The 20612-nt window shown below is 31.7% G+C and overlaps 1 protein-coding gene across 5 annotated transcripts in view; it reads left to right on the top strand.

Annotated features, from left to right (window-relative positions):
• The first annotated feature begins 1253 nt into the window (after nt 1-1253).
• Nucleotides 1254-20612, top strand: part of Phlpp (PH domain leucine-rich repeat protein phosphatase) — a 31071-nt gene continuing 11712 nt past the window's right edge. For 2 of the 5 annotated variants that reach the window (XM_076415163.1, XM_076415165.1), the window contains exons 1-2: nt 1255-1657; nt 4132-4430. In XM_076415163.1, coding sequence (XP_076271278.1) covers nt 1511-1657; nt 4132-4430 — 446 coding nt within the window. In that variant the 5' untranslated portion in view covers nt 1255-1510. Of the gene's footprint in view, nt 1658-4131; nt 4431-20612 lie in introns of all 5 variants that reach the window. The other 3 variants (XM_076415164.1, XM_076415161.1, XM_076415162.1) reach the window with 3 other exon arrangements.

Here is a 20612-nt window from a genome sequence, read left to right as displayed (position 1 = left end):
GTAGAAATAGTTGTATAGACGGATTTGAATGAATAATAAATTATAAAATATAAACATTATTAAAATTTAACATAAAATATAAAATATGTACTCAATATTTACTTGTTGTTTTGTAGGGGAACATTGATTTACCACAGATATTAAAATACCGGAAGGATTAACTGTTGATTACTCTGTTGTGTGTCTTGGATAACTCACTTCTGTTGATGCTGATATGGATAGGAGCTTTCGGACTAATAATGCTGTTGCCAACAAAACTGCTTTCTACATAGTTTTGTATATATGTTCATGTAAACCCAATTTATAAATATTTGTCAACAGTTTTTTGGTGTCTCTTTTTGATAGAATAAGTTCTATATTGTGGATATTCTTTATTTGCCACAACTTTTTTAATTCTTCCTCTAGATCACGGTATTTAGATATTTTTATCTTCTATTATGATTGACCCACTAATTTGTAAGCACCGTACGGTCCGTTTGATGTAACTGGTTCTGTGTAGCAATTATTAGTTTAAGGTCATGCATGTATACTATTCTTGTTTTTACTAAAACCATATTTAGTAGAATTGAGACGATGAAACAAAGAATTTATCGTAATGCAGAACCAAAGGGGACTTAAATGCGTCCCCTTGAAAAATTATATTATTATAATGTTATTGTATATAGTTGAGTAATTGGGCTATAAAGAATTCAACAGAACTTAACAGTTACTGCTTGGTGAACTTGAACAGTGAACTTTGTAAGCATTGGGAATGAAATGTTTTGAGATGAGTATACGCTGTAAAGAGTTTTTTGAATTAGTATTCTTCAATTGGTATTCCTATATTTCGACTATATTTTGGACGAAATTTACTGCTTTAAAGTTTAATTGTTTTTGAAATATACTCAACAATGAAAACATGTATAGTACTCCATATTTCCACAACCTCCCATTTTTTCTTTTGTTTGATTTGGCAACACTTACAAATATTTATATAATTTTATATATAGGTAAACAAAAAATGTATTGTGTATATATTGCAAATTTTACGGTTGATAGTATTTTATGTCCTATATATCTAATTATTGCGACTTTAGTTCCTGATTACTAGAGGAAACCTTTTGTTGCGCCAACAATATGTCGTTTGAGCGTGTCTCCATGCCGGCGGTGTTCCTTCTTCTCGGGCTTATGTAGAGGAGCAAATTATATGCGGTAGACTGTACGAGCCGAGAATAAGAATTAACCAAGCATCACATGTCACGCTTTGGGTCGTACACAGAATCACAATTGTGTCTTTCAGTTGATTTAAAGCGCTTTTTTAAGGTTGACGCACCGGAGACAACTAGAAGGAACACACATACATAAAAAAACGGTTATTTTCTTCAAGTTTTATCAATTTATATAGACAAGACGTCGAGTTCAGTAAAGACAAGAAAGAACGACGATAAATAATATGAAAAGTGCACTATCGTGGAAATGTATCTAATGAACTGATCGGTGATTTGTGGTGTATTTGGTGTCGTCCGAGGACATGTTGACGGCTTTAACGCCTCCTAAGAAGCCTTTAAGGTTATATCAGAAGCGAGCCATGCAAACTCGCGAGTGCGATTTGATCGAGGTAGACTCATTGGATGGCGAGGACGATGAAGAAGGCAAAGCTGCTCATGTAGGACGAAATGTAAGTGGTTGATGATGATATTAAATCAATAATAATTTTGCAGCAAATGTTAATACCAAAAAAAAAAGTTAAAGCTAAGCTAAACATGTATTATTTAATAACAGAAGACAATAAAGGAAGAAACAATCAAAGTATTACAGATCAAAAATATAATTTCATTAACGTGTATTTTGATCAGCGATATCTATCGGTGAAAATGCGAAATATTAATGTAAACAACTTTTAACAAATTTGTTAAGTAACATAACCTTTTAGTTATGACATTTTTCTACTTAATATAACAGTTTTCCCTTTAGTATTATTGACAGATGCTAATTATGGAATGCTAATTGCAAATTCTATATTCTGTATTTTAGGAACTTATAGTGATGCTACTTCATCATATCCCAATTTTCGGTTTTAACTTCGAATCCAATGAATTGTAACATTTATTTGAACGAAAACCCAGCACAAACTCTCAAACAAAAACGTATTTTTAGACAGTTGTGCCTTGAACAGTCTAGAAAGGTTGAAGATGCTGTAGATGTTGATAAGCTCTGCTTTATAAAAACTCGAATTGAGATCCTGAAAACTGAACAAACTTGAAATATTATATTTTTGTTTTCCATTTATTATTCGCAAAAAAAAACTTTTTGTTGAAATTTGTGGGGGATGATTTTTACGAGAATCTTACAGATAAAAGTCGAAAGTAAATCCCGAATAATCCAGTTTATTGATCTCAAAACAGGACATCCTCTCAAAAAAAGTTTTATTATGTGTCTGGTGAAAAATGAGGGTCGAGCTTTACCAACAACATATTTGGCATATTCGGTAGAATTGGCTAAACTTCACTGCCATTTGTCTTCTCAGCAATCAATCAATGCAACAACTTATATAGTAAGATTCAAAGAAATAAATAATATAGTAAAATAAAATAAAAACTCTTTTAATAACCTCTCGATCATAACCTCTTTTGGGCGTCCACTGCATTCACCGTCTTTGGTGCTCATTTCACCACGTCTAAACTTAGCATATCGATCCTTGATGGTTGATTTTCCTGGGGCAGTGCCTGGAAACTTCGCATCAAGCCAAGTTTTTGCTTCAACTGTATTTTTTTCCTTCAAAAAGCAATATTTTATCAACACGCGAAATTCCTTTTAATCTAAGCTGCTTACTATAATTAATTTGGGATGCTAATAGGCCAACTTAAAATATCCTGTATTTCATTTAGTTTTGGATGGCTTAAGAGATACATAGGCCTTCAAGGAACAAAAGAGATGACATTTATACCTACGTAGTTACAGAACTTTTACTCAAATAGCATCAACTTGAATGTAACATATTTATAAAAATTCATTTTCTTCATTCTCAACTGGATCTTTGCCATTTAGTTATGTTGTTAGTAATAAACATGGGAAAGGTTCCATAAGATATTTCTGTGCTTTAAAAACTTATAAGAGAAAAGACAAAAGTCAGAAATCTCATAAATAACCAATTAATCTTGAGTAGTATCTAATTACGGGATAGGTGTTTTTTCAATAATTTAGAAAATAGAATACCATTAAAAAGAGACCAATCTCATTTTAAACGTTGTTTAGCAGATGGAATCATTTTTCTTAATTTATTGCGTTCATAAAAACTAAAATAAATAATTTATCTTCTTGTTATGTAGTTAATACGCGATGAAATCATACATTGTTGTCTTACAATTGTTTGAAAATATAACTAACATGTTCAAACAGTTCTATTCAGCTTTTTTAAATCGAATAAATATAGTCTTTAAGATTGTTGTTAATTGTCACATCTTAATCGAGTAACTAGATTTCTAATACTGAATAATGATAATGATTCCATTTTTAAAGTTTTGGGTGCTTATTCTAAATTATGATGACCATATTGGATATTTCGTTGCTTTCATTTCCATATGGTGAATCAGTATTTCAGTAACTGTTATATATATTATATTTTTGCTATATAATATTTATTATAAATAAATACAAGAAACTTCAATTTTTCTTTTATTTTAAAAATCTCAGAAGTTGTTATGTTATGAAACAATGTGTATATGAAACAATTCTCCAAAATTGCTTCTGAAGTTAGATCTCTCTTTACTTTATGTTTTTAAATGTAATTTTTCATCACTAATTACTAGTAACTTTTTAAACACTAATAACTAATATGTTTTATGTAATAGATCACTGAATGTCATGGATCATAAAATGGATCATAAAATGGATCATAAAATGGATAGTACAATGTTTGAATGTTCATAAATAACTTTAACAATTATGAGAAGTTATTTCCGCGTCTAATATTACTGCTTATATCTGATCCCGATCTTTCAACAACTAACATCGAACAATTAACGCCACATATAGAACTTTTACTTTCCGGCATTATCAAGATCTCTTTATCCAACGTGGTAATTTATGACCAGATATGGTCTATCGTATTTCCTTTCAAATCACCATCACTTTCATTATATTTTGTTTTAGGATCCTGTGCGAAAATTAGAGTTCACTATACAAAACGATACCAGTTCGACGGTGAAGCACCTGAATCTCAACAATCTCTGCAGAAATCGACAGGAGACCGTGAGCGAGTGTTTTGTCGATGAGATCGTACTTCCCTGTGAGTCTTTGGACAATTTCTCGGAATTACAGGTGTTGAGTTTGAGGTCTAACGGGATACAGAACTTTCCGAATAGCGTGTTGCAGTTGAGGACGTTGATTAAGTTGGATATTTCGGATAATTCATTACTCACATTGCCACCAGAAATTAGTCGTTTGCATAAGTAAGTATTGATCTCCTTTAATATTTTAAATGTATGGAATTAAGGTAATATATCTGTTTGCTGCATAAGAAGCTTTTCAATAGTTTTTGTAGCACATTTTCAAGTAAACACAATTAATATATGTAGGAATTATATTACTTATTTAGGGTAAATGATGTGGCTCGGTGAATGGAGGTAAATCGAAATGAAACAGTGGTGTTTACATGATGTGACCGTTATTTATTGACAATATAAAAAATGAGAAAAATACAAAGATAAAAAGGATGGCAGCGGAGTTACCTGTTGACGAGGCTTGGGCAGTCGATGGTGGCACGTCTTAACCGAACGAGGGTTGAGCACTGAATGACCGAAATACCCTTCAATAATATCCCAGATAAACGTCTCGGGGTTGCCGCCAGCTATTCGGTGTCGGGTTCCAATTGGCACCCCGCCCGTGTTCAACATCTGGGATTATATTTCTGGGTATTTTGTAGAGTACATATAAATATATATATATATATATATATATATATATATATATAAACTTGAAAATATAATGCAATACTTTATTTATCTTTCCTGGAAATATATTTAAGTTTCAATTCTGTAGTTTTTTTCTAACCAATTGTTCTAATAATTTGTACTTCACTAGATATTCAAATGAAAAAGGTGTAGTTAAATATTTAAAATACATCGAAACTTGATTCATCGACTGCTATATTGTCTGATAATTCCTTGACAGTTTAAGCTGGTTTCTAGTGTTTGATAGACTTCGGCAGCAGATTTCTGTAGTCAAAGAATAAAAGTAATAAAACCGAAGAACGCAATTTTGGGATCATTGAATAACTAACAATACCAAATCAAAATTATTATTTTGCGTAGAGAAATGTCAAGACCATCGGATTTAATAGTTAAGTTGGGTAGTTATATTAGTAGTAACTAATATAACAAATTTATGAAATTTGAAATATTTACGTAAACATTAACGTCACCATTTAAGATAAGAATTATACGTATATGGCGTGATAATTTTCTTGGGTTTCCTTAAAATAACATTTTAGTTGCATTTGTTATAATAACGATAAAAATGTGTTTAATGTAAATTAATAGGAATATTTTCTTTGTTACCTGTATACATTTTTTGAACTAGATTTGGTTCCTAGTGGTTAGTAATTTGTTTGTTGTTAGTACAATTGTCATTGACATTTATATTTAGTTTATTTAGAACGTATATTCAATTCATATGGATAGAAAATTAGATCATGTTAAGTATCTTTCACATCTTTATCAAATTATTAGTTATAGGTATTAAAAAATCGAATGGGCTGGGAAGCTGGGAGTTAATTAAAAAGAGTGTAGTAAAAGTATTCGAATGTTAAACCAAATCGGTGACTATTATTTTAACAATATCTTTTTTACATATATACAATTTAATATGTTAGATTTACCACTTATGTTTTTATAGATTTTCTAGGCTTAAAATTCTATTTAAAATATAAATATATTTCTTTTTTTTTGAGGTTTTGAACAAATCTATGTGAGTTACATAAACTATCAAAAAAATAGAATTTATGATGACAACTGATTAGAAGCAGATATTTTGATCTTACTTCACAGGAGATCATATAGAGATAGAAGTGTGCCGTTTCTCTGACGCTTGACATATCTACCAGATTTAGCATTATCTGACTACCAAATAAATATTATAACTACTACGTACTGCCGCACGACATATATGTTTAAAGGTTCGAATAAGGAAGAAAGTTCTTTAGTTTAACCTGTAGCTTTGTGCCACACTTTATCAATAACCTGTATTTATTTGGTCTATTAGTTTATGTATTTGTTCTATAGTTCCATGCTTATTCCGAAACTCAAATCTTTCTAAAACTTTTGAGATTATAAGTTGGTAGGATGCGACGTCTCTTGTGTTCTTTCCGGGTCTGAGAATTATAATGATTTCAACCACTTTCCAAATGCTGGGGACGTAATTAATTTGTAGTATTGTAAATTTAAACGTTTTCAAATTTAGAAAGGTTAGAAAAGATTATTTCTGATAATTATTTTTAGCAGGTAATTTCATTTTATTCACCGGTGTATAGCTTGGATGAATATTTTTTAGTGATTTTTAGCCTTTTATAGCTCGTAGCCCAATCTTTGTCGTCATCTTAAACGGGTCGGTTGAAGTGCTTTTTGAGTTTTATTTTTGCTTTCGATAACTAATACTCTGTTGTTTCAGTTGGAGTCATAACTTTTAAGTTTGAATCCTCTCTTTTGACTCTTTTATCGATTTGTTAAATTTTCTATTGTACTTTTGTTAGTTGCCATTTTTTTCGTATCTTCAATTTTTTTCCACAGTTTTATGCTGTATTGTGATTTTTCCTGTGATATATTTTACAGCTAATATCATGACGAATATCATGTTGCCTCCTGCTCCATATATTTTTGGTTACACTTATTGTTACTTCTTCTACAAATCTCAAAAATTAGGTGTTAAAGGAAATTTTATAAAAATTATTCTACATATTGTAGTTTTCCTCTGAATAGTGGTCTGTTAGTTAGCTATTGTTGCTATTAGCGACTATTGTTGTAGGGGGGCTTATTTTTAGTGATTTTTTTGGAAAATGTTATATGTGAATATTGTAGTAGTGGATGATCAGACAAAGCATTTTGTATTACGCTTTTTTGCATCAATATGTTTCATAATATGATATATGGTGTTGGAGTTTCTGTTCCTGATTGTTAATACTACAAAATATATATTTTGTAGATTTTAGAAATTGTCTTGAGTAATTTTCTTGAATGGAAATGTTACATCTCTATACTTACCGAAAGTTCACCACATTGTTTCTGTACACGTCATTACTGATAATAGATAGTTAAAATATCAGTAACAAGTTAATTAGGAAACGTAACCATACCTATAACAAAATGGAAAAAAACTATAGAATTGAACATAATGAGATTTCGTAATTTTTCTACATATTAGCGTTTGTCTTGCCCAATTTCGATTCGTTCGATTTGGTGCTTTTGTTTCCGTTGTTTCTTTTACGCTTCTTCGGTAGAGCGAATCTGAATAAATTAAGTGTTCGCCCCTTGCTTCGATGCCTCGTTCTTGGTCCACGGCGTTTAATTAATAGTTTCGCTCGTGTCCGGTGGTGCTCTTTTGGTCAGTTGGTGGGTTTTTTTCGTGAAAATCCTTCGGAAAGTCGCCGGAAAATTACATTTGTGGCGATCGAACTCGTGTTGATGGTCGTTTAAAAATGATGAAGTGTATACATGCTTGATTTATGAGTAGTAAGTAATATAAACTTTTAATAGTTAGGGTTAATGACTTGAATATTTATAATAATACCAGCAGAATCTATTCATCTATAGTTATTTATAACTAATATATTTATTATAATAAATAAACGTAAGACGTAGAAATCATGGCATTATGTCGTTCAATATGTGACTTGCGTTTGTTTTTCGAATGATCAAGTTTAATTACACTTTTGTTATTTTTTAATTCCACTACTATAAATTGTAACTATAAACCACTATAAACTGTAACACTTAAACAGCTCCGACATCGTGTTAATAACTAATGAACAATAACTGATTCGAAAACTAGTAAAATATTGTAAAAGAGGGAGAAATAAATTTGAAAAAAGAAACCCATTGTTTTTAAGCTTTGTTTTTTAATATCTTTTCTATAGAGGGTTACGTGTAGTATTTTTTGATCGTAATAGTACAACGCAATGCTTTCTCAGCATTTATTTCTTGTAGAGGAATTATTTTTAGTTCATAAAACTTCAAACGTATCTCATTCTCCGTAGTATTCTCATCTTTTGGTAAATATAGTAGGTGGATAAATTTCTATTAGTTATTCTACGTCAATAACGCTATCGAAATTAATTTTCTCAGTACAAGATATTGATTTTTTAAAATTTTATTATCAGTATTTAGTAGAATTTGGTTTTGGTGACGTTTTGGCGCCTTTCACTTTTTCCGTCTGTTTACTAAACTGCCATTTTAATTTTAATATGTTATGGAAATCAAAAGAGTCAAATGCAACCTACCTTTTACAAGGTAGAGTTACCGGATTACTTATACTTATCGAAAACATAAAAAGGATAACATCCTATTAAAAGTAATTAAAATTTCGTGAAATTTAGAGTATCATATCAAATATCATTTGAAGCATTGCGTTATCGAAATACCTTTTTTTTAAATTATATATATCTGATAGTGCCTTGCCCTATAAATAGTATACATAAATTTGTAGTATTTGCAGTTCATTTTTTAGAAATTTAGAACTGACAATATCGGTCTCACACATTTTTTAAAATGTCTTATTAGTATCCAAAGTTTTTAAAATTATTCTAATAAACCATTTGCATTTATATTTATATTTATACCTGATAACATATTGGTGTTAGATTAGAACAATCACAGAGAAATAAGAGAAGAAGGTCAGAATGTCATAATGCTTATCGATACTATTTTTTGAATATTAATCACTTAAAGTGGAATCATAGACATTCAAGAGACAAAACATATTTACCATCTAAAGGATCTGTCAATATCGCTGCTTCTGAGACATCGTCTACTTGGTATACTCACCAGATATAGCGTCTTCTCATTATGATTACTTTCGATCAATGCAGCATGGCTTGGCTGGCATACGGTTTGTAAATTCTGAAGAACTGCGATAGTGGATCAATAATGCGCCATATTGCCAAAAAGTTGGCAGAAAGCTGTAAAGAACTATATTTTGATTTATACATATTATAGCAATTTTTCTCAATAAATGTCTTTTTAAAGTGATTGATCAAATGATGAAACACCTAATATAATAAATGCACATTACTTTTTCAAAATGTCGAACGTGCTTGTAAGTATCGAATTTTAAAACAATCACTGAAGGCTTTCGTGGTTTTTCTATTTTGTATAAACGAACATTTAGATTGTTATTTATATAGATTATCACTTTAAAATAGAAATTATGATATAACAATGGTAACAACTATTACTACAATAGTGGAAATCATCTTAATAACGTTTCATTAAATTTTAATTTACATAGTTGTTTGTCTATATAATACTGACTAAATATTAACAAACAAACTTATAAATATAGCCATCGCGTTATTCATACAATTGATTCTTATTTGAATATTAAATTGTCGTCATTTGTCTATTCCTATATTCTAGAATAACAAACCTATAAAGCTACAATCGTTTGTTATTAACGCCTTATTTAGTAATATCTGTTGAAAACGGTTTGTTTATAGTTCAATATCAATGCAATGAAACCAATTAGTATGTGCCATTTAGCATATCCACTTCTGGAGAAAAACACTTTAAATATTTATACACGATGTGTTCGTTTTTTTTTTGTAAAAAATATTTGAAATTTTATTGTCAGATAGTTCATTTAATATTATTTTAATTATTCAAATACATATTAATTAATATGTAGTAACTAATAATTAATTTTCATAAGAATTAAAGTCAATATTAATATATATGTACTAGTTATTAGTATTAATAAAAATTATTAATATTAATATATGTTGATAAATAGTTTTTTGAAAGTGAAAACGATGATAATAGTGGATGTTTGCATAAGTTTACGTTGTTTGACTCCCAATGACGGCAGTATATTTTTTATTTCACTGACTTCTTTCTTCCTATAATCCAGTAATTTACGATATTAAAAATGTTAAATTTTGTTGTGAAATAGTGCATTTGCTAGAAAATTTACATCATCATTATTTTATGATGAAAATTCCTTCACTCTCTGAAACTATTTGTGGAGATAGATTCAAAGAAATATCTGAGACGTAATAGGTTGATAATGATCGACCACAGAAATGTAAAGATAAAGATTCATGTTCAATATGAGTGCACAATCAACTTTGAGACATACGTTTTCTTCGATAGTACTATCAATACTGATCTTCATTTAGCGCGATTGGTTAAAAATATTTGGCTTTGACTTTTGAACCATTGTTGAACATAAATTGAGTATCATTGTTAAAGATGAACGTTGACCAGGTCTGATCATTTGAAAAATATTTAGAAAAGGAATTAGAAGTTATAGCTTAGGTGGTGAAAAGTAGATAACGTATAATGTGCGATAAAAAGGTCGTTATCGAAGTCTAGACAAGCTTCAGAAATTATGTCAAGGCCAGCATTAACACCAATGAACGTGGCGAAAGAAGTATTTGATGGTATTGGGAAAGAACTGTTCATCATGAGTTGATCAAATCTGGCCAAGCTATTCGACTCGCTACAACTTGAATTAATCAATAGGAAATGTGCTGTATTTTATTACGACACCTCTAGATCATACACATTTTAGATTTTAGATACACATCATAGATTCTGGATTTTAGATATACAGAAAGTGTTGATGATGATTTTAGACATACAGAAAGTGACTCCCTAGTGTGAGTATAATCAGAATCCTTCAATTATTCTCATATCTGTAAAAATATATTAATGGTTCGCCACATTAAGCAGAATTTAAAATTGGTTTGTGAATTAATTTGATCAGTTAATTTCAGTACATAAATATGTTTTGAGTACATGTATAAAACTGAAAATAGCTTTTCTCTGAGCAAATATAATATAATAGTAAAATACTACAGCTTGTGGATTTTTGGGAATATTGCCATTACAAACAAATTATAATATGAACTGAAATCTATTTATTGTGCATAATGATCAGTTCGATACAGAAGTTCGGTTCAGTTTCGAGTTCTGTTTGTTCTTAAAATTTTTCAATTATTGGCCAGACATTGTTGTTGAATGAACGGTCAAATGAATTGCTTCCTAAAACATGGAAGTGACTAATTCTAAGTGACTTATTGAAGGACATTGTAAGTATCTAAGATTTCTAACGCGTCTGGTCTCAGTGAATTGAATAATTATTTTTATGAATGTATCTTTTTTTCGTTGGATCACTTTATCGCTCAAGTGATTCATTACTCAATATTATCTGAATTTTGGAGTCCCGTTATTACACAGATATACATTAATTGTTATAACTTTTAAATAGGCATAAGTAATAATATTGTTAGAATAATTCAAGAAATATACACGATAAATACTAATGGGGACATTTTTTGTTCTGGCCTAAAACCAGGCGGTGGAATGTATGACGCATACCTGGTCGCGGAGACTTACCTTGGAGTGACAAGTTGGACCGGGTTATGTGGGACTGCCTCTGGGCTTACCAATACACTAAACCGAAACCGCCTCACAGTTGACCCTGTGGGTCGCTACTGCTACTACATTAAATTTGGGGACATGGCACCCACCAATCGTGTAGCCGTTATTGGGCACGAGGACCCGGTGTAATAGCGGATACTGAAACTATCTATTGATTCGCGAACTTGAATTAACACGCGACTGGATACTGTCGTATGGGGGCAAAAGTTATGACTGCAAAGACGGATGAGGTTGTTTCAGCCTAGAAAAGAGGGAGGTTAGCGGTGCTAAGCTCCCAGCATGTCGACCAGCTCGCGAACAAGCGCGTTTTCAGAAGAACTTGAGCTTAGTTGTTGTTTGTGGAAGGATTGAGATATGAAGTGCTTGATTTCTGGAGTGCCAGTTTCCCTATGAATTTGATTATTTCTGACAAACCATGGAGCGTTTAAGATTCTCCTGAGGAGCTTATTTTGGAAAACTTGAAGCTGTTTGACCTATGAATATTATGATAGTGGAAGAACCAGAAGTAAATAAATATCCAAATTGAGGATGTAAAAATAACAGAACAAGTAAACAAATTGAACTACCTGGATATAGAAATCGAAGATAATGGAGTCAGAATAGCCAGAAGTAAATTAATTGGAAAAACGATGAACTTGTACTTCACTATAAATAACGAATTCTTTATCGAAAAGGAAATATCAAGTAAAACTATAACGAAAGTGTACAAAGTAATTTACTAACCAACCCTAACATTGAGTTGCGAGTTCTGGGTATAATCAAGCCGAGATAAAATTAAGATACAAGCCGCCGAAATTAAATATCTCAGAAGGGTCAGGGGTGTAATAAAGGTGTATAGGATAATATTGAATCAGTGGCAGAGTACATAGAAAGGAGATAACTTAGCTGCTGAGGATACTTACAGTGCATGGAGGACACAAGATATGTAAAGAGAATATGGGAAGCAAGGACGGAGAGGAAAACAATTAGAGGACTATCTAAGGAATCTGAGCTAAATGTATCAGTTAAATACTTCAGAAGTGAGGAAAAACTTGAATTGAAGTAAGAACACTGATTATAGGTAGAAAAAACTGATTGAATATATAATGGAGCAAGAGATAATAATTCGTTTTACGGCCAGAAAATTTTATCCTTCTCATTTTATTCTATTTAAAAAGAGATAGAATGCTGTTAGAGAAGTTCGATCATGTAACCGAAAGAGCCTGAAAAAGTTGTCCGTTTGTCAAACGTCTGCAAAAAGATGTAGAACATCTCTTCATACAGTGTTGGGTAATATAGGATTTAAGTGGTGTAAAGATAACCTAGGAAAGGGTTTTAGGGAACTTCCAGAGATTGCTTTTAAAAGAATAAAATTTTTAATTATTAACATACAACGAAATCAAGGAAGAATTATTATATAAATTTATATATTTAAATGAAACGTAAATATTTCAGAATGATATATTGGGTTGCTCATGGCAAGATGATAATAAATTTAGTGTAAAGACAACAAAAGTTGATGTGAAAAGGTAAACGTTGGAAAAACTATCGATTAGATTTTGTTGGTCATAACATTTATTAATAATTCGTTGCAGACATATAGTTCTTCATGCTGGAAACAGGAATGCTTTTATTCCTGATACAGAATTAGTGTTATCCTCTAAGTCCAAGGGTGACTACCATGGAGAAATGAGCCATAACTTGTTTTTGCAGTAGTTTGAAAATGAGTTTTTAAAGAACTTGGAGAAACCATCAGTTATTGTTATGTACAATGTACCATATGTACCATATATATAGTACACTTCTGGGGAAAATCTCAATAAGTGCATCAACAAAGGCTGAATTTAAGGAATAGCTTAAAGTACATAAAATAAGTTTCGAGGAAATTATGTTAAATAACGAACTATTTCAAATTGTTTTTCTAAATGTTTAGTCGCATTTTATGTAATTTATTTTTTTAGAAATAAGCCTGAGAAGAGATACATAGTAGATCGGATTACTGAATGTTTTGGCCACAGAGTATTATTCCTTCTTCCCTATCACTGTATATTTAATCCAATTGAGTTGATATGGAGTAATGCCATAGACATTCAGGTCGAGAAGGATATTAAGGCTAGAACTTTCTAGATTTATGGAAAGAGGCATTGTCGAAAATAACACTTTCGGTTTGTGTGAGCTCGATCAGATACATTGAAGAAGAAATTGACAAATGGTAGAATCTTGGACAAGTTTTTGATAGATTGGAAATAAACAGCTTAGTTTTTAACTTGATTAGTGTTTTTGAAAATGACAGTGATTGAATAGAACTTAATGAATGTTGGTTTATGATTCAGTACTGACAATTACCCAGACAGGGAATTGAAAGAGGAAATAAATAAAGGATTTACAATTAATATACTTTAATTGTAGGAAATTGTATTATAGAGTGTGAAAGCTTTATAGGTATGTGTGTTATTGTTCAGAATATACATGAACATTTGGTTAACATGTACGAGGAGAGAAATGATACTAACTGTTTTGCATATGTGGCAAATGCATTAAGGAGAATGCAGTGATTAGATGTAGTTTTATCAAGAAGGTATATAGGTAGTCACAGGACAAACTAAAGAGAAATGTAGTAATATCATAACGACTTTACAAGGATACATTGCATCGTGAAAATAAGAACTAAGCGTAAAACATAAATATGCTTTCCAATTGAAGTAAAATATATTACTCAGATATACAATTGTTAATTAGGTGGATTAGGCCTTCTAGGAAAAAACGCGTCTAGAAACCTATCTATACTAGTGTGGAAAAAAGTTCAATGTATCACTACATAGTATAAAACAAAGTCGCCTTTTCTGTCCCTATATCCCTATGTGCGCTTAAATCTTTAAAACTACGCAACGGATTTTGATGCAGTTTTTTTCAATAGATAGAGTGATTCAAGAGGAAGGTTTATATGTATAATACATGCATAATATACTAAGGCAACATTGCTAATTTTAGAGGTTTCTAACGTGATGTCGTAAATTAACCTATTTTTTTAGGCTTATTTAGCAATTAGCAAAAACGCTGCCTAACCCTACGAGTTAGATCAAATTAATGTACTACAGTATTGTACACCATAAAAAGGTCTACAAAAAAGTCCGCGATGGTATATGTTTATCTTTTAGGGATAGCCCACATTAACCAGTTTTAGTGTTTACTTTTTACGTGAGAAAATGGCTTATTTACGAAGCTATTTTAAGCAATACGGCATTAATCCTTATCGAATTAAGTACCTTAAATACAGTGTGCAATTAATATAGATCAATATGGTTCCTTACAGCATGTAAATTAAACAAATATTTTCGGAGATATTACAAATTTAAAATTTGCGTTTAAAAATGTGTAATGTAATAAAAATTGTATGAATTTAGATATTCCAAAGATAGCAGGAAATCTTCATAGTAAGTATAGGGGAAGAGGAATTGTTTTACTCCAAATTTAATGCGTGCAGGCCAAGGGCAGTAATGAATGAACCAAAAATACTGGATCGATTTTAATCATGTTTTCATTGAGTGACATAGGCATATATATTTTATGCCCGTGCAAAGTCGGAGCGGGCCGCTATGTTTTTATATACAACGTTCATATTTTTTCTGTAGTGTATTTAATTTAGTATCAGCATTGCACCCGTGCGAAGCCGGGGCGGGTCGCTAGTATATAACAAAACAATTCTAAACTATAAATTATTGTGGTTGTATAATTAATTGTAGTTTTAGGTTCTTCGATAATATATGCAATAGATGTACTATAATGTTAAAATAAATTATAATACATAACATTTTTACTTCATTATTTTATTTATATTAAAATTTTGTTGTATGTCAAAGCCAAACTGAACTAAAACTCAGAGTTGCTGCGGCACTCGTATCACTGTTGCTTTGAATAGACTATATATCATTCTGTGTATATATACACTTAAACTATATTTTGTCCATCCCTGTATCAAACATTTACTAAGTTTACATAGATTATATTTCTATTCCCTCGCCAACATCCTGTATCGTGATTTCCATTGAATTATTTGTCAATTTACTACTAAAAACCAAACATATCGAAATTAACTTCGTCAATATTTGGCCACTTATTTCGCAAGTATCACCTACCATCTAATTGTCCATAATTAATTGCTATCCTATATAAATTAAGCAACCTCTCTCGACACATCAGTATCTACCATACAGTGAATCGAATCTTTAACAAATCGCTCGAGCATTAATAAAATGCAAAAAGCATTTTTTGCTTTTCTGCTGGTGGTGTGCCTTGGTGTCTTCAACTGCAGCCCCGTCGATCATGGGGAAAATCACGTGGTGAAGAGATCCTTGTACACCGAGAAGAACCTAGGTCTTGGCATGGAGAAGATATCCAAACGTTCCGTGAAAGGCGACGAGGAAATGGACACAGGCGAGAGCGGCGTGTATTTCCTTCCCAATTTCGCCAGGAGATCGAAGAGATCTGCTGATGAAGACATGGAAACCGGTGAGAGCGGTGTCTATTTCTTGCCGTCGTTCTCTAGAAGACGATCCAGAAGATCCATTGATGATTTGGAAACTGGCGAGAGTGGGGTGTACTTCATTCCATCCTTCGCTAGACGACAAAGAATCAAGGGTTATTAATACAATTGATTCTGTAATGTTTATTATATTTGTTATATGTATTGTTATTGTTAAAGAGAATAGTTATTAGTATTTAATATTGTATGGAAATTGATTCATAATAAATAATTGTTGAAATACATATTAAATAATTTTAGAAAAAATGTATTTAAGTATCAGGTTGTCTAATAAGTTCGCAGTATATTTTACCAGCATTTTACCTCAATGGAGCATAATCATAAAATTTCATGGTTAAATTAAATATGATAGATATAGTAAGTTCTGTTAGGAGTGGACCAAAAATACATAAAATGAAGTTTGGACATTGCTTAAAATGTTAGCGCCCGTTTTTGGAAACGCAAAAAGTAAGTTTCCCTCAAGCTGGTAAAAAATAAACCAATTTTGATTGTAATCTTTAAATTTCAAAGATTATTATTAAAAGCAGAAAATTAAAGTACGAATTGTTCCAACTTCTAACATGGCAGATTTAGCTTCCCTTTAACAACTTCTCACAACTCAGATTCTTTCATGGAAAACGATTTTACTGCGGTATTTTGGGGAAAATCAGTGTAGTGATAGGTTCACCATGCAGTACTACATCTTGTTGGATGTTGGCAACCTGACGCAACAACATCCAACACAGTTTACACCCCAAGACTTGCAAATATTGTATAAGAGCAAATTGGCAAATCGTTAGTGCTTAGGTAGCGGGAAACAGCTGAATAAACGTTTCACGAGCTTAGTATCCACGGTAATGACATCATACACAAAACACGGTAAAACATCATCGGCGAAGAGGAATAGTGGGCGAAACCCAAACCGCACTCAATCATGGGGTAGATACCATTATGATTTGGGCAGCTATATCGTGATATTCAGCTGGTCAACATCCATATCACTGACTGGATTATTACCAATGAATATTTCAACATCCTCAGTAATGAAGTTCTTATTTTACTTTAACTTAAACTAAACTAGAAGTTACTTTAAACTGAATGAAGATGTTCCTGTTGCTTTTATTTTTGAGGGTAATTCACTGATTATGGCGACCCTCCAACTTTTCGATACCATTTTTGTAGTACTATTTATCCTGTGCTTCAAAATAGGTCACGTTTACCTCTTCATTCGTTGAAAATTTCTTCCCAGCGAACATACTTTTGAGATCTGAGAACAGAAAATAGTCGCTGGGGGCAAGATCTGGAGAATACGGTGGATGAGGAGGCAATTCAAATCCCAATTCATGGATTTTTGCCATCGTTTTCACTGACTGACTGAAAATTATTGCATGCGCATTCTAAAATACAGACGCCATAACCTTACCAGCCGACTGTTACCTTTTCCCACGCTTTGGAGCAGGTTCATCGTGTGTAGTCCACTCGGAGGACTGTTGATTGGACTTCGGAGTGAAATGATGGAGCCATGTTTCATCCATTGTCACATATCGACGCAAAAACTCGGGTTTATTAGCTTGATCATCTTCAAACACTGCTCCGAATCATCAACCCGTCGTTGTTTTTGGTCAAAGTTCGCGCGGCACCCACTTTGCACAGAGCTTTCTCATATCCAAATATTCGTGAATGATATGATGTACACGTTCAGTTCATATCTTTAGAGCGTCTGCTATTTAATTTAATTCCAATTTACTGTCATTCAAAATCATTTTGTGGATTTTTTAAATGTTTTCGTCGGTAACAACCTCTTTTGGGCGTCCACTGCGTTCACCGTCTTCGGTGCTCATTTCACCATGTCTAAATTTAGCATACCAATCCTTGATGGTTGATTTTCCTGTGGCAATGTCCGGAAACTCGGCATCAAGCCAAGTTTTTGCTTCGACTATATGTTTCCCTTCAAAAAGCAATATTTTATCAACACGCGAAATTCCTTTTTATCCTTTTTTTTCACAATAACAAAAGTTGCTTCGCTCAAAATGCTATAATTCACAAACTAATGATCCTACAGCTGTCAAATTTATACACGTATCTTTTGAGGGTTAGGGCTAACTAAAAAACGTATGGATTTGTAGGTATGTTCGACTGGTCGGTTGGTCAGAATGTGTAGCTGTCGATGCCGTTGTTTGTCCGATCACTCACTACGATTTTGTGGAAGGAATTTGCACGAGAACTAAAAACACTGGCTGAATAAAATACATTAAATTTACTACTTTTAATTAGGCTACATTAAAATAAGCTAAAACAGGTGCACCACAAGAAAGTATATTGGGGTCAATTGTTTGTATACTCTACGCATGTGATATATCACAAATGAAAAATTTTACGATGGCTATATTAGCTGATGACACTGGCATTCCTGCTGTCGGAATAAAGTATTGACACCTATAACGACACACGGGGTTCAATTATGGGGATATTTCGCGAAACTTAATATAAATATAATACAAAATGTCCTGCACAAAGTCCTGAGACGTATTGTAGGTGCATCCTGATTGTATTGTAGATACTACAGGACTGATTACTTACACCGAGACCTTGAGATACCCACTGTCGCTTAGGAAATCAAGAGAATTGCAAGGAAACATGAGGGCAGACTCATTTTCCATGTCAGTATCGAAGTAATACAATTCTTGGATAACACCAGAACAGGACACAGAATCAAAAGAATCAAACCATTTGATCTTGTGCAGTGCAGTGTAGTGATGTGCATTTAATAGAAAGATAGCAGTGTTAATAATTAAACATTACGAGTGCTCGTATTGCACCAGAGACTAAGATAAAGCCGATATGTCCTCCTAGATATATACCTAGATTTAAGTTATTGTAAATATAAATTGTAGATAACTATCGACTAATAATAATGTAATAATTAATAAAAAAAATTAATATTTTATTTTACTTATCAATGCTGAATATTAACTGATAATTTTTAAATTTAGACATTAATATATTACTATTGGTTAAAAAATATTTTAATATTGTTATGTTTAATATTAATGGTGACACTGGATACAACCAACACTAGCAGGTTTCGTAAGTTCGCGTCTAATAACTCCTGCTAAACGGTCGCAGTCTGCGGATTTCCATCGTCATCTTCATCATCGTCGCATCCGCAAAATAACAAAAATTTCATTCGGCAAAAAGACTCATTGTTCGAAACGTCGGCCTTGTCACTAACCCTTTTGTTCATCCTGTGCCGTACGCAAGCGAACATCATCGTTCCTGCTGCCTCTACTAGTGCTGCTTTCCATTTCGTTCAGTCCTGCTCGCTCGACCAGTACCAGTACGAATTACCGAAAAAATTACGAGCAAACGTACGTGAGTGAACTACTGTTTCTGTTTCTTTTTTGTTTATTCCAACGGTGAGATGATGGTTCAATAACCTAGTTAGGTATGAGTTATGTTGTTTCCTGTTCAGTGTATGGGTTCCACTTGGATATAAATGGTGTAAATGAATGTACTGGAACGTTTATATATTTATTACCAATTAAATGAATTGTTTTCTTTAAAATAGTGAAATAAATGTGGATAAATAAACTATGCGAATTTTTACTTTAACATAATTACTAAAAATATTTGAGAGTAATATTGAAAAAAATATACAAAAAAAATTGTTTATCAAATACTAAGATATTGTAATAATAGGAAAGATATAATAACAAAACAAAAATAACTAAGATGATTGTTTTGTTCAATTAAAGTGCAATGAAACTCTATATTAATTAAATTTGACTGAATGTTGTAACAATCCTTTGGCAAATAACACTTGTTTAAATTTAGTTGATAGACCCTTTATTAAAATGTATTAAACAATAAAAAAATGTCAGAAACAGTTCATCTAGTTAGTTGGGAGTTTGTGGATTTGATCACTATGATTAAGTGTAATTCTGGAGGCAACCTCTTAACAAGTAATTAATTAATTAATATGGCAATGAAAATTAAAATTAGAATTTGATATAAAATGAAATTAATTGTTGATAATTAAAGCCGCTGCAACCCATGCAAGTTCTTCCTTTTTATACAATTGTTCTGTTTGTAAAATTTATCAAATAATAATTATACAATGGTTAACAATTGATGAATAAAAATTAATAAAAATTAATTGTTAATTTTAGAGGTTTAGTTTGGATTCTATTTTATACGAAGATATTTACATTATTAATATATAAAACTGTTGTATAAAAATGAACCTCTTACTAAACTTACTAAACTTCGATTTTGTAGTCTTCTTTTTACCAACGAGTAGCTCGTCTTTCATTTTTGAAGTCAACAACGGATAAAGTGCTATCAGAGAACCTAGTTGTTAATTATGAAGTGAAACTAAGTATGTATTTGTATTATAATATGTAAGGGCATTGTCATACGATAATTCTCAAAAATAGGCTCTCTAGGCTGATAATTTCAGAACTCTGAAGTTGATTAAAGCC

The sequence above is a fragment of the Rhynchophorus ferrugineus genome, unplaced genomic scaffold (genome assembly GCF_030347505.1).
Source record: "Rhynchophorus ferrugineus isolate W39M unplaced genomic scaffold, kcgeb_rfMv2 rfM9, whole genome shotgun sequence".
NCBI lineage: Eukaryota > Metazoa > Arthropoda > Insecta > Coleoptera > Curculionidae > Rhynchophorus > Rhynchophorus ferrugineus.
Note: the sequence above shows the minus strand (reverse complement) of the source record. Positions and strands in the feature narration are given on the sequence as shown.